The sequence below is a fragment of the Sinocyclocheilus rhinocerous genome, unplaced genomic scaffold, assembly GCF_001515625.1.
Source record: "Sinocyclocheilus rhinocerous isolate Xijiao unplaced genomic scaffold, SAMN03320098_v1.1 scaffold3131, whole genome shotgun sequence".
Lineage (NCBI taxonomy): Eukaryota > Metazoa > Chordata > Actinopteri > Cypriniformes > Cyprinidae > Sinocyclocheilus > Sinocyclocheilus rhinocerous.
This window is the reverse complement of record NW_015651495.1, coordinates 210998-226938: the sequence shown is the minus strand read 5'-3', so window position 1 is coordinate 226938 and position 15941 is coordinate 210998. Positions and strand designations below refer to the sequence as shown.

Here is a 15941-nt window from a genome sequence, read left to right as displayed (position 1 = left end):
TTTTTTTTTTTTTTTTTACAATGTCACAAGCCAATTAGCCAGTGAATATTTTATTTTTTAAGGCCAGCTTTTACTCTAATTTAGCTCTTGGCTAGTGTTCATTTTGGGACTTGTGTGCTCGACAAATGTCCTGTCATTTCCGATGTATGGCTTTGTGCTTTGCACTGAAGAGGTTTTATAATTTGAACTTGTCAAATAACGGGATATGGAAAAATTTTCTTTTGGGATGTTTTGAATCCCATTTTTTCCTGCACAGTCTCTGGTGTCCTCTAGATGGCACTACAATCACATAATTAAGGCATTATCAAGCAGTCTTGAATGCCTCTTGAAGAATTGCTGTGAAAATGAATGAACATTTATACAGTTTATTTACGTCATTAGACTTATGTCGTCATTACCCTCATCATATTATGCAGAACATTGTAATATGTAGAATATTATTCATAAGATGACTCATTCTTATGTACATCCAAGAGTGGGTGTACTTTTGGAGGTTACAGCCACATATAAATTCATAATCAGCAACTTTTCTCTCCCTCCCATTTCATGCATATTGCAGCCTGGAAGAATTAAATTATTTTTAATGGAGTCCATTATTTGTAAACATCTCACAAATAAAAGCTGGAGCAGGTACAGAGTATTATTACAAAGTAGTGTGAGTCGGGTTCACTCACGTCTTGTAGCAGATGTAACATCAGCAGCAGCTGTCTGTCTCTTCTCTCTCATCTCAGTCCATGTGAACAAATGCTCATTGTTATTTTTAATATGATTAAAAATAAAGTCACACTCTCTCCTGCGTTTGATTGATGTATAGCACGTCGAGTCACACTTTTATGTGCAAATAGACTCACGGTTGTCTCCGTTTGCGCACAGGGAATAAAAGGATGAGAGGTGTTAATTTTGGTAAACATTGGCAGTCTCCATGGGATGGAAAGATAATTGAACAAAGGCTTGGTGATCATTTTAATTAGAGTGGCTGAGTTTGTTTTATTTTCCAAGTGACCGTTTGGGTGGGAAATGATTGATGTTTTCAATCTCATCCGATCGAATCGTGGACTTCATTCACACCTAATTTGTTGCAATACTTTTCATTCTCACCTAATTTGCTGCTATTTTAAGAAAGCTGGTTAAAGGGGCTGTCACGTAAACTTTTCGTTCCATTGACTTCCATTCATGCGAATGCTGGAGACTGTGCAAAGAAGTTTCGCATTTTGTTGCGTTCCAGAATTCATATCATAAATTTAAATTACATGAAGACGTGTTAAAGGAACACAAACTTTAAAGCTCCGGGATTGCCGGACTGCAGGAAAGTGGAGTGAATTAAAAAGTAAATTAAAAGTGATGTGACATATGTACGTGATAGGTACGTTTTTTTCCACAAATGTTACATCAATAATAATGTTTTTAAAGCTAAAGCTACCTCCAAACCTATGCAACATATGCTAAAGAACTTATCCTCATCCTGTGGGATGCATGACTTTATCCACAGCGCCACCTTAAGCATTCCGTTTTAATGGTGAGAGGTGAGGGATTCAGTAGGAAAGTAGGCCTTTTTTATTGTGCCTGAGGTAGAAACTTGCAAAATCAATCAATCCGAGAAGTTGTTTTTGAATATTTTTTACTAGTACCCGACAGACAGCTGCTCATGCACTTACCTAGATTTCAGTAAAGAAAATGTTATAAAGACAACATAGTTTCCGCTTTTTGCATAAACAATTTTTTTTAAAGAAATACCCATTTAAAAAAAGTTAAACCTACATCTGTAAAACAGTATTTTTTAGAACCAATTATGGTCTTTCACCTTTGGCCTTTCAGGATGTTATGCAGCTTTTAGTAAATCAATAAATCAAATTTGACCCAGAAATATGTGACATTTTCTAAGATTTAGCCCCTCACACTTACTGTTCTGCAACCCCCTGGGAACTATCTCTCCCACAGAGTGGATATTTTCCTGTCAAGCAGGGTGTGCACACACATTCACATGCCCACACACACACTAAGAGTATATAAATATATATGTAATTCCCCAAAGGGGAAAAAAGCTGTTATTTTTCTTCTAAAACTCTTCAAGGCACCAAAACCACTGCAGCACTTTCTTAAACTCCTGTAGTACTGAAACAAATTGTTTGCTATAATGAGGGTGGAATAGCTAGATTTTCTGTGATAGAAGTGAAAATGATTGGTTCTTCATCTCCTATTACTCATTGTTTTACTCCCAGAAGTATTGTAATAATAATTATTTTAATTAATATTTTTTTTTTAAATTTATGTAGTAACAATTTGAATTTCAACTCGACTTTGAATATTTTTAGAGTACTAATGAAATTAATACATTTTAATGGTAGGGTAAAGTTTGACCTATAAGGAGGGTGGGAGGTTGTGTTAAAATTTACTATTGAAGGCCTATTACTATTTACTATTGAAGAAACCATCTGTTTGGGGGAAAGGTCCAAAAAATTAGAAATTATAACCCAGTTAACATTTCAACATTCTTAAAATATTAGGAAAAAATGGTTAAGGAGATACAATGCAGATGTTTAAAGCTATTATAATATATTATTTTAAATTTGAATGATAGTTCTAAAAAAAAAATAAATAAATTGGTTCTTAAAAATTACTATAAGGAACAGAAAAGTTTCCATAATTAAAGAATTATGTTCATTTTGTCACCATTTATGAGCACACTTGAAAATATATTGATGACCTCAAAGCTATTAGACTTTGACTAATAGCCTTAAATGTCCAGATTTGATTTCAAGGTGTCTTTGAGGCCTAATGATAACAAGTGAGCCCAAGGATTTTGACTTTTGTTCTTGCTGTGCGTGCACCAGTGGAGAATGACTCATTCCACTCCACCCCCTGCGGATGCTGATGCTGGTGTCGTCCCTCAGTGAGTTCACCCACGCTCCCTCACAGTGCTGCCTACATCAGACTGCACTGCATACACACCGCATCATGTGTCTTTGAGGTGATTAAAGGCTTTCAGGCCAAATCATTCCTCAGATTCTATCTCAATGAGTGACATCACATTGCAGCCTTTATAGGAAGATCCTTCATGTATTACCAAGTTTCCAACTTTGAGTTCTTTCAGTAGTGTCAAACATGAATAAGTGGTTTATTGATTTGGAACGTTTTCTGTGAATTTGGCTGATGGCTGTAATTAAAGGGTTTTTAAACATTGCCTCCACATCTGCTCTTGTAATTCAGTATGGCTTAGTAAGTTTATCTCAGTCTTCGTCATGAAGCTGTTTTAACCACATTGCATCACATCATGTGAATCATGCGTAATGAGCCTCTCAGCATCCCTCTTCAAAGAAAAGAGGATGACTTTGTTTCTTCAAGCTGTTTTGAGTGAAATTGATGCTCCTTTGGTGATCCTCATTAAGGTTCATGAAGGGTGTTCCTCAGGGATGGGTGCTAAGACCACTTAATCTTTGCACTCGGCTTGGCTATAAGCCAGATTCAAACCCTGTTTTTAGGTGCGCGGTAAGCTTCCCCACGATGGTGTCCCAGAAGTAGTGAGATTTCCCTGCCAATAATCATTCTCGTTTCTCTTTTTCTCCCCACAGGAGGAACTGAGGGAACTGAGAGAACAACCCACGGATCCACAGGCGGAACAGGAAATCATTGATAGCATAGAGGAAGTGTACTTCTCCAGTGACTCCTTTGACACGGTGCAATACGAGCTTGAGGTGTGTGTTTGAGAAAGTCATAATGTGTTCTGTTCTTATCTTACCATTTGCAGAATCTGTAAGATGTTTAGCATTTTTTAAATATGAAGGAGAATTTTTTTTGGTCACTTTACTTTGGGGACAAATTCTCAGAATTAACTAATTATTAACTGCAACGGTAGTTGTTAAGTATATGTGTGGGGTAAGATTAAGGGATCTAAAATATGCTCATGCAGAATAAGGCATTAATATGTGCTTTTTAAGTACTAATAAACAGCCAATATTATAGTAATGCTAATAAGCAACTAGTTAATAGTGAGAGTTGGTCCCTAAACTAAGGTGTTACCATTTTTTCTTTTTTGAGTGTAGGGATATCTTTCAGAAACATAAAAAAAAAAGATGTCAAACTTTTGTGTCTTTTGTGTGTGTGTATATATACAGTATATATACATATACATATACATACAGTGCTTGAAGTGGGCCGGTACGTCTATATTTTAGCCAGCACTTCTATATTTTAGCCTTTAAGAGTACCTGCACTTTTTTGTGCGTACCGGCACTTCTGACATGTTGCCGGTACTCAGAGTAAAAGCGTCAGGGTCTGGGTGATTATATGATCCCATAATATGATTAGAAAGGACACTATATAAATAACACTACCCAGGCGGGATCTTTTCTCATCTCGACCAATCACGTCGCGTGAATGAATGCAAGCGGAGTGTGTGGGGCGCGAGAGCATGTCAGGGGAGCTAATTTGAATCAGTACTTTATAACGAAAATAATATCTTAAAATTAAAAGAAGCAGGCTTTTGCGTTCACATCATTTTAAACCGGTAAACTCCTGCAAAGTCCAAGGATCAAGGGGTGAGTATACCAAGTCCAAGGGGTGAGTATACCGGCACTTCTTTTTTTACACTTCAAGCACTGTATATATATATATATATATATATATGCATACAAACATATATATACATATAGACAGCCAGTGGCCTTTGCACAGGTTGCAGCCAAAGCTGATTGATTGGATTATTCACATCTTGCAAATGTGAAATCTCATTAGATTTGGTGGTGCATTGCAAAATCTGCATGGAATGACAATTCCAGCCAAGAGAAAAGTAACTACTCTTATTTGAGTCCAGACTTTTGAGTTTTCATTGTTTCTCTGTTTGGGCATGGGGCATTGGGTATTATTTGTTTATTCCTCTTTAATAAAACTGTGCTGCGTCTCAAGTAAAAGTTTGTTTGAGCTGTTCAGCTGCTGTTGTTTATGGAGCTCTTCAGAGTTGGAGATGATTTGGCTGTGCCTGTGTGCGGGATATCTACCACAATGATTAAACTCATGAACTTACAGTAAGAATAAAAAATATTCTCAAATCTCAGATTTGTCTGTATTTGTGTATGCTTGCCCAATAGAAACTCCCATCGGATTTGAACCTTCTGGAGCTTGAGGAGTACAGGGATAAGCTGAAGAGACAACAAGCAGCCGTAAGTACTACATGCAGAGAAGTCTTTAAAAGATACATTACCTCACTCTCTCAAAGGCTGTTTGCAACCTCCATTTGTGACACAAATGACATCACAAGCTGCTTTTGCACCATAACTGATACTGTTTTGTCTATGGGTCATGGATTGATAAAATACTTGACTTTGTGACTTGATACGATGATTTGAATTCAGTTCAGTTTAGTTTCCTCTCATAAAAGCTAATCGTTAGTATATATTCTGACATTGTTACTAATAAAGAAGCACAACTGTATCTTTAGCTTTTTTATCTTGTTATTTTATGTGACGCATTCTCTTTCAAAACAAATTTTATTTATCTCAAAACTCATTAATCAGACTAAAATCAATACATAACACTTTTTTTTTTTTTAATGGAACCCTTTAACATGAATTTAAACAATGAAAAAATAATGAAAAGAAATATAAATTAAGAACATACTTGCCAACTTGCCATGTGCATGTCTGAACAGCCTTTTTTCCCCACTGAGCTTTGGAAAAACTTTCAAAAACATTTTATACTGTCAAAGTTCTCATTTTATTATTTATGTATTTTTTTTGCACGTTAGACCAAGCACTTACCCTTTTAGAAAAAAAAGAAAAAAGAAATAAATACATTTACATTTCTTAAAAATGTTATGCTAGATGAAAGTGTTTAGAGATTTTTCAGGCACTTGGCAAATTTAAATAAAAATAAAAAAGTGCAACAATATTCAAATGTCATATTTCTTTTTAAGTTTTTTTTTTTTTTTTTTAACTCATTTTGACTCATTTCCGAGCTTTTATCTCATCCTGCTGCAAACGTCACAGTTTTATTTGTTATGTGTTTTTAGCACTTCCCAATGCATGGTGTAGCGTGCTTGTGAACGCGTGAGTACATTCTGTCTTGATCCGGGGTGATTCACAGCTGGCTGCAGCCTTAGAAAAAAAATGGAAAGAGGAATGTCATTCTCTGTCTTTGTTGTTTCTTGCTTAAGATGCTTGCTTACGCACAGCTGTCTTATCGGCTTTAGGGTGAACGATATGGTCCTCGGGATCCTTGGGGGTACCCAATGAATCAGTCTGACGCTATCTGTTGTGACCTGCCATGGGTTGACCGTTTGCTGGCAGCGCAGCGGCCCTGTCCCCGAACGCTGATCCCGGGTCATGACAGACAGCTGCAGGCATCACAGGAGGAGCTGTGTGAGGCAAACTTCCTGCTGAATGCCATTAATTCTCACTAAGCACGCTCACATGGTGTGGTATTTTATTCATGATTTATGCAAGCTCCTCCGGTGTCATTCAAGAGAATGTGGCCTTATTGACAGTAATGATGCGTTTTCTCTCTCAGCCCATCTGAAATGATTTTGGAGATGGCTCTCTCTGGAATGCCCATATGCACAGTCTCTGAATGTGTCACTGGCAGATGAAGGTTATTGTGGATTCGATGGGTCAGTGGTAGGGCTGTGCGATATGGACAAAAAAACCTATCGCGATTTCTTTGATCAATATTGCGATTTCGATTTTAATCACGATTTTGACACACACAGACATGCTTTACAGTCATTAATGCATTCAGTGTGAATTTGAAACATATTTCCAAAAGAAAACCAATTAGAGCTTTATCAAAAAGCTGTAACGTGTCTCTAGAACAGACATAAGGTAAAATAATCACTGGTGGAACAAAATGTCTCTAGAATAGACATATGGCAGGAAAAAAAAAATCCCGTGTCCAGGGATTTTTTTTGCCATGCATTGGTCATAGAGCTCTTTGTGGCGTTGCCTCAATGTTGAACTAGATTTGTTGCGCCAAGTTCACACGTACTCCCGTCTGCAGTGCGTGTACAGTACGTGTATGCGGTGCAGAAGCAGCACGGACTCATTTTGCTTTCGCACAGGACGCATTTGCAGTCCGCTCCTGATCCGCGGCTGTTTACCACACCCAACATTTATCCATTATTTTGATTTCAAATCCAAACGTGGTTTCTGAAAATGCTTTTTCAGCATTGTGATTCTCTTTTATCACAGTACAGTAATACAATCTTTCATAGACATATTCACGTTTAAACTCAATGAATATAACTTTGTTTAACTACCACCACGAGTGCCACCTATTATTGCCTTGTTTATCTAAAAGTGCACTTTTCCTTGTTTTAAATCTAGCCAAAAAGCCATGTGTTGACTGTGAAACAGTAGACTTTAATTATATGCATTTATGGTGTAATTAATAAATTTCAGTGTCAATCCATGTTAATTTTTACCGCGAATAATGCGCTGTCACTTTAATTCAGCACGTGCAGCACAGCAGAAATAGACTCCTTGCGGAAACGATCGCTGCACTGCTGCAGACGCACCGCTCCTGGAGCACACTGCCGGACCGCAATCGCATGCAGTGTGAACGCTCTGATCCGTTAACATGGGCGCGGAAAAAATACGCACCACAGACGGAGTGTGTGAACCTGGCGTTACGTTTGTATGCCCGCCCGGTCTGTTCTGTTCTCGTGCTCCATTTAGGCGCGCTGCATTCTGATTGGTTCGGATAGCATACTGCGGGAGGTCGGGGGCGCGGAAAATCGCGCAAGCTCAAATCGCGATTTTTTGACGATTTCGATTAATCGCACAGCCCTAGTCAGTGGGAGAGAAATCCATCTGGTCTATTGGAGGTGGCAGCCTATTCTTCTGCAAACACGCAGCTCTGACACTTCTTTGGCAGGAACTCATCACTGAGCTAATTGCTTGTCTGCTGTGCAAGTGTGTTTCAGATTAAGCCAGTTTCTTTATCTTTTTTTGGAGGGCAGGATGAAGTTTTCTGTGCTGACAACATTCTCAGCAGTTATTTCCCACTAAGGGTTTGTTGCTGAATTGGGCTGGCTAACTTTTAAGTACTGTTTTATATGAAAATGGTTCATAAATATTATGGATATATGAAAATCCATTGATTTACAATATCGTTCAGGTATTGTTTGTGGTCAGTATAATTTTTTAAGAAATGTATACTTTTATTAAGCAAGTATACATTAAATTGATCACAATTATAATGTTACAAAAGACTTTTTAAATAAATGCTGTTCTCTTGAATGTTCTGTTCATCAAAAATTTTGAAAATCACACAAGAATATTAAGCAGCACAACTGTTTTCAATATTAATAATAAGAAATTTTAATATTTCACAATATTACTGTTTTGACCTATTTTTGATCAAATAAATGCAGAAAAAGAGACTTCTTTCAAAAACATAAAAAAATCATACTAAACCAAGCTGTAAATGTTTTTTTTCTTCTTCTGGTTGCTGCAGTGATGAAGTTGTGTGAGAAATATTTGAAAGTGACAGTTTTTACACTTTTACACTTCTGGAATTTAATCAATGAACAACTTATGAACTGGAATTATTTTTTTATCATTGCACAAATTACCCCCATTTCACCTTTAACAACTCAATAGGGCACATAGTTCTTAAATGCATGCGTTTAAATTAGCTTTTTGTTGTTTGTTGTATCTGCCTGGCAATGAATGTCAATCGATTCACTTGTAATATGAATGAAACCCTATTGACCAGGGCCCAACAGGGTCTTGTTTACTGCTAGCCTTTGTATTCACTGTACTGTCTAATGGAGTTTTTCTTTCCAGTCCTAATTAAATGTAATGCTGATTAGATGAATAGAGAGAAGTCTTTGCTTGTAGTCATTAGCTAAAATGAACAATATTAATTATGCATTTTATTAATTAAGTAATATTTTTTTGTGTCCTTAAGAAAAATTGTCGTAATTGAAAAATAAGGTGGAATTGTAAGTTAGTCTGAATTTGAACGCAGGTCCTGCCTGCTGTAATATGGATTTGTAGAACCAGCGGTAGAGAAAATTACAGGCTGTTTACTGCTCTGGTGCAAGCACTGGTTAATAGATTTCTAATTAGAGTTATTACCCATGCAGGAATCACTCACAGTTGGCTGCGAGAAGGCATACAGAGAGTCTTGTGCCTCGCTGACAGACAGCTTTGCCTGGTTGCCATCGTGTTCGGCCTATCGAAGTCAGACAGAGTGTGTAGGCCACCGATTTTTAAAGTCTCTGTCTTTTAGTTTTTGGAAATAGCACAACGGAAGGCTCCTCACAGCTTGTTTTCTCATTCTGGCATCGATCCGTCCTGTGGATTCTTTTACAAAAAGGAATGACCAATAGGTGGAGCAGTGAGCTTTGTGAAAAATCATGAGGTCTTCTTTGGTCATCTTAGCAGAATGTCAAAATGCCTTTACTCATTCCATAGGTAAATTGCAGGTTTGCTTGGCATTAATAACATTGTATCTTTCGATTTTTACAGCTTGTGATTTTAATAATGGGTTAGAAAAATGGGGCTTAAATGGATCGTTCACCTAAGAATGACAATTCTGTCATTTACTCACACTCTTAAACATGTATCAGTGTTATTTTAGTATAATTGAGATACTATTATATTTTTTTATTAACAGTTTGAGTTCGATTTTCTTTTTATATTTTCTACTTTCATTTTAATTTTAGTAAAAGTTTTAGTCATTTATTTGTATATTTGGTAATTTGGTGTATTAGTTTTTAACATATATTTGTCTTTTTACGAAGTCTTGATTTAGTTTTTGAAGTGTACTAGAATATATTTTCGTTCTTGATTGTTCCAAAAATGCATTATTTTTCAAATATTTTTTATTATTGCAGCACCTCTCTTCCCAGTCTCTCAAACAACCTGTTTTAGCTCCTGTTTTGATGAAACCCCTCCTTACGAAATACGAAATGTGCCCTGATTGGTTAGCTGGCCCCATATAGAACATGTTCCGGAAATGACACGCCCCTTATCATCACCACTAGTTTCATCTGCTCAGCTGTAAATATTAACAATGGCTACAATTTTGCCATACCAATTTGAGCCCGATTCAGACTCTGAGAATGTTCACGAACAAGAGGATTGTGCAGAACCTTTTTGCAAGCACAGATTTTACAGGATGTTTCAGAGTGTGTGTGTGTGTGTTTTTTTTAATAGTGTATGGTCTCTATAGCGCAGCTCATCCAGGCCTCTTCCCCTTTTTTTGCGTATTCCTTGTGCGGTAATTATTGAAATGAGTGACATTGTGACTTCACAATATCTGGAAGAAGTGCACTGTATAGTCCGAACAAGCCGTTTGTCATAGGTCATGAACAGTGTTTTCTGTTAAAGAGAATATCTCTTTTTTTGAGTAAACTTTGAACTTTGTAACCTTTCAGATGTTTTATGTTTGAAAAGCAACATTACACACTAACTAAACTAAAGTGTTATGGGTTGAACTAAAGTGAAAAAGCATTATAGGACTCCTTTTATTATATATTTTATTTTAGTTAACATTTACTTTATTTCAAGTAACAATTTTTAATGGTTTGTTTATTTTAGTGAACAATAATAACCCTGATCTGATTCTTTCTTCTGTGGAAACACAAAATATATTTTCAAAAATGTTTTTTTTTTTTTTGCAATAAAAATCAGTTTTGGACCTCATTTATGTTCATCGTTTAGGCTCATTCTTCAGAATTTTTTCTTTTATGAATATCATGCAGGTTTAGAACATGAGGGTGAGTAAATGATGACAGAATTGTCATATTTGGGGAACTATTCCTTTAAGAGCCAAGAGCTGATGCATATGTAAGAGCAAGTTGAGGTGCTCTTGAAAATGTTTCTTTCAGTTGTCTTTATCACACACACACACACACTACCCAGATCTCTCCTGCCAGTCGGTCTCAGCTTTTGCACATTGAGATCTGCTAACATACGCCGCTGCTCAGCTGAGTCTGCCATCTGTTCAGCTCTCACAGACACTCCAACATTTCACAGCCGTCCGTCCCTCCCTCTCGTTCCTGACAGCCCCACCATGTGACGCACATATCGATCGAAGCGTGCCACAGTATGCCTTATATTTATGGCTTGACCTTCCGTGGAGCCATTATTACCCGCTGAATGTTTAAGTGCCCCAAGAAAACATTTATTATATTGTTACAGAGTCATTGTTGCAGGTGTGGAAGACATGAAAAGCCTAAAATAGACTTCAATTCAATTAAAGGTCTCAAATGTGATGTTGTTGTTTTTTTAACTACTTTAAAAGCCTCAGCTTTAATGCCGCAAATGATTAAAAAGAGGTGTTAAATGCATAAAGAGATTACGTAGTCTTGTAAAGCTTGGACAGGTTGAACAGATGTTAACCTTTAGCTTGTGTTCTCATCTTACAGGTATCTAAAAGAGTGGCAGACCTCATTTTGGAGAAACAGCCTTCCTATGTGAAGGTAAGCAGTCTGTCACATCTGGGAAAATTGGGTCTGCAGGATAAATTCAGTCAACATATGACTGCCAGCTTGTTCCTTTTTCATCAAGGTCAGGGAGACAATATGAGATTCACAGTATTTATGATATGTTTTTGCCCTCCCACAAATTAAAGCCTTAAAAGATCCTAAATCAGAGCAGAAAGTCTTATATTCATAAAGTCATGGCATTAAATGTTGCATGCACTGCAAAAAAATTTATATCTTCCTCATAAGTTCTGTCTTGTTTTCCAGTACAAAAATCTAAACATTGTTAAATGAAGATGCAAAATAAACGTATGAAGTCTTGTTTTCTGAGAATTTGAACAAAATTAAGTGAGTTTGTTTAAAACAACAACAAATATCTGTCAGTGGAGTATACACACATTTTTTCTTTTTGAGTTAAGGCCATTTTGATCTTTGATCCTCCTTACTCTGTGGATTGTGAGCAGAGCTATTTAAACTTTAAGCAATTTTTGGGAAAAGATGAACTAAAAAGTAATGAAAAGAACTGTTGGAAGTTGTATTTTTAAACTTTAAAGTGTTGTAAATACAGCTCAATGTCTGCTCCATAGCCATTTACATAGAACATATTGATGTATTGTTACCTTTAATTTATTCCTTAAATTTTCTTTACTTGGTTTTAAAAAGGTCTTAAGTCTTAAATTTACCTGACCTGCAGAAACCCTGATAAAACTCAAATAATACGCAAGTTTTAACAGAAGAGTTAATGTAAGTGCTTTTATAAAATTATTAATTTCATATTGTTCCTGTTGCTCAGTGGTAGAGCATTGCGTTAGCAGCGCAAAAGGTTGTGGGTTAAATTCCCAGGGAACACACATACTGGTAAAAAATGTATAGCCTGAATGCACTGTAAGTCGCTTTGGATAAAAGCGTCTGCTAAATGCATAAATTAAAAAAAAAAAAAATTCTGCTTTTAAATCCTCCAAAAATGGTCCCCATTCAATTCCACTGTAAGTGCCTCATCATAACCTTCACATCTGTTTGATGACAACTGTAACCGCATCCTAGTTACCTTGGTGATTAAACCGTTAAACTCTCTAAATATGTATTTGTTAAAATAAGATTTGTGCAGTGTTTTGCAGATAAGGCTGAAGATACTGTACTTTTTATCTCAAATTAATATTTCCATGCAATTTGGGATCAAAGTGGAAGTAGAAGACTGAGCCAATGCTCTGTGTCCTCTTGCCTCTGGTCTTATTTCTCTCACATCCTTAAAAATCACTGTGAATCTCTTTGAAAGTGGATCACTTTGGATCACTTTGAAATTTCTCTTAAAGGTATTCACCGCCTGACATGCTTGGCTTTGATCCTGTGCCTGGATTTTCACGTCACACTCGATGTGTGGATGGAATTGTTTGCAGTGTTAAATTCCCCCCTCTTGATGAAGCCTTTTGATGAAGCATTTGTGAAATGCAAATACTTCCCTATCTTCACTGCTACTTGGTTCTCACAACTTTATTTTTTTTGTTTCGCATGCTATTGTTCTTCTCGCAGGGACTAACTTTACAAATGACAGTCACTGCGTCATCTGCTGAGACACTGTAATTTAAGGAAGCTGACTATTTGTGTGCAAAATGAAGTGGTGTCAGTCAACAGCATTTGTGGCATAATGTTGATTATCACAAAATGTACTTAAACTCATCCCTCATTTTCTTTAAAAAAAGGCAAAACAGTTTAGTGTTTACAGTGAGCCACTTTATTACTTCCCTAACTTCCTATCCAAAAACAAGGTTCCAACAAAAATGGCGTCGGTCTCCCTACCTCCCCAGAATATTATTATATACAATTATTTACAATGATAAGCGAACAGATCCGAACAAGGGCAATCCAGAATCATAGTCAAAGAACAGGCGGAAGTCAGTAGTAAGAATAAATGGGCAAAGCAAACTAACAAACAACAAACAATGTCTCACCAGCGAACACTCGATTGAACACACGGAAATTCTCAGTCTTACGAACACATGTAACTAACTAGCAGAGTCAAGGCAGAGCAAACACAGCAAGAGAGCACAAAAGCTGAAGCAGGAAGTGATGACGGAGTCTCTTATAGGCAGCAAGGAGGCAGCTGATCAGGCAGGGCGTGGCACCAATTAGACTGCAGGAACCAATCAGCTTCTTCCTGGACAGAAGACACACACACAAACACTTCCCAAACAAAAGAAAACACAGAAGTAGAACAAAAGGGACGTAACAAACAGAGTGTTATCTTGATTGAATGATGCATCATGTTCATTGATGGATGCAATAGTCAGTTTTTGTCTTGATAGTGGCTACGTTCACACTGTCAGTTTTTGGGATTGACAACCGCATTTTCTTTACAGGTGTGAGTCTCGAAATGTCACGTTCACACAGCAGCTTACATTTGTGTTTAGAATACTTTCTGTATGAACGTGCAATGGGAGTCAAGCCCGTATTCCTTACTAGTAACCATAGCGACAGTGACCAAAGTAAATTCAAAGATGACGACGTGTATAAAACTGAAAGTCGTATCACTTTCTGACACGACAAGAGTCCAATCGAGCCGCGAGTTCTTTTGTCAAATTGGTCTTTATTAACGAACAGCAGCTTTTAAATTTTGGTGGAGAGCAGACCATTTGAATCGCGAGCAGAACACAAAACTGACGGGAGCGGCTACGGTGGAAAACTGACGGGATCTAAAACGTTCAGATGACACGCAGCTCATTTCTCCATCACTGTAAGCTACCGGAAACACACATGAAAACACATAACACAGGGTAGACGCGCATTTATGCACAGAGCGGCTCTCTCTCGCACTGTATGACGTGACAGACAACTAGTTGTCCAGTCCGGTTCCGTTCACACAGCGCGTGTGTTCCGAGAATGCGGTTGTGAGTCCTGAAAATTTACAGGTGTGAGTTTGGTTACAGAATGCGGTTGTCACACCCGTAAATAACCGAACTGTGTGTCAACATAACCGTATTAAGGACTCAAATACAGGACTGACAACCGTATTCTGCCGCTGTGTGAACGTGGCCATTGTCATGTTTATTTTTAACATAAGAAAGCCAAATTGAGTTCGAATTGCTGTTCAGAATTGTATTGGACAATAATAGCCTTAAGGAAATATGTTCTTTTCCATGTATTAAGCCATACTTTACCAGGAAGGATATTTCACTTACTGTAAGTTTGTGAAAAAAAAACCATGCTGTTGATAAAATCACAACTGTTGTCAAATGTGAAGTGTCAAATTCTATAGCCCATCTCAGTCACAATCTGATTGCTTTTGAAACCACAAATATGTTTTCTTATCTGTCCATTTGGAGTTTAGCTGTATAAGTCATACTGGATAATAGCTCAGCAGGTGAAGTTGTTCTGATGTGCTGTTCCTAAAGAAATGCTGTCCAACTCACTTTGTGCATGACGTGTGTGTATTGAAGGCTAAGATGGTAGAGATAGAAATTAGTGCTGTCAAATCGATTAATCGTGATTAATCGCATCCCCAAAAAAGTTTGTGTTTACATAATATATGAGTGTGTACTATGTATATTTATATGTATATATAAATACACACACATTCATGTATATGTTTAAGAAATATATTTAATATATATTTATACTTTAGTATAATATAAGTCATATATAAATATGAATATATGTATACATGTAAATATTTCTTAAATAAATACATGCCTGTGTATGTATTTATAAATATACACAGTACACACTCTATATGTACACTCTTTATATTATGTAAACACGCACTTTTATTTTGGATGCAATTAATTGCGATTAGTCGATTTGACAGCACTAATAGTAATGCATCACAGCTATGGAACACCCGGGGTCGGTAAGATTTTTCTGAAAAAATCTCTTATGCTCACCAAGGCTGCATTTTTTGATCAATAACCAATAAACCAATATTCTGAAATATTATTACAATTTAACATTTTTATGTATTATTTATTAATATTATATAAGATTATAATTTTTTTCCTGTGATGGCAAGCTGAATTTTCAGCAGCCATTGCGCCAGTCTTCAATGTCACATGATCTTTCAGAAATCATTCTAATATTCTGCATTTATCCCTGCTGAATAAAAGTATTAATAAAAAAAATCTTGCTGACCACTTTTAAACGGTAGTTTATTTTAATGGATAAAGGTAAGAAAATACATTTTGGTGTTGTCTCACACGATAAAGATGATTCATTGTCTGAAATATATTCAAATATGAAGTGTGTATTTTTTGGTAGTGATAAAGTAATGATTTAAAAATAGCTGAATTAGATTATTTTATTATACTCATTTGTGGTATATTTACTAGGGTTGGGTACCGTTCACATTTTAACCGGTACGGTACCGGTATCGGTACCTGAATTTCGGTGCCGGTACCTAACGGTACCTTTTTTCGGTACTTTATTCTCTGTGTAATTACAAAAACATTTATTTCACTGAAAAAAATAAGTCCAAAAGTCTCAATTTCAACATTTTGAACAATAGGGCCCTACAAACTTTTTCTTT

General features: G+C 36.6%; 1 protein-coding gene across 1 annotated transcript in view; it reads left to right on the top strand.

Moving 5' to 3' along the window:
- The window catches only part of LOC107712924 (syndetin-like), a 158439-nt gene that overhangs the window by 5231 nt on the left and 137267 nt on the right, over positions 1-15941 (top strand). Inside the window, exons 3-5 of the mRNA XM_016518325.1 lie at positions 3570-3692; positions 5085-5156; positions 11369-11422. Of these exons, the coding sequence (XP_016373811.1) occupies positions 3570-3692; positions 5085-5156; positions 11369-11422 (249 nt within the window). The remainder of the gene's footprint in view (positions 1-3569; positions 3693-5084; positions 5157-11368; positions 11423-15941) is intronic.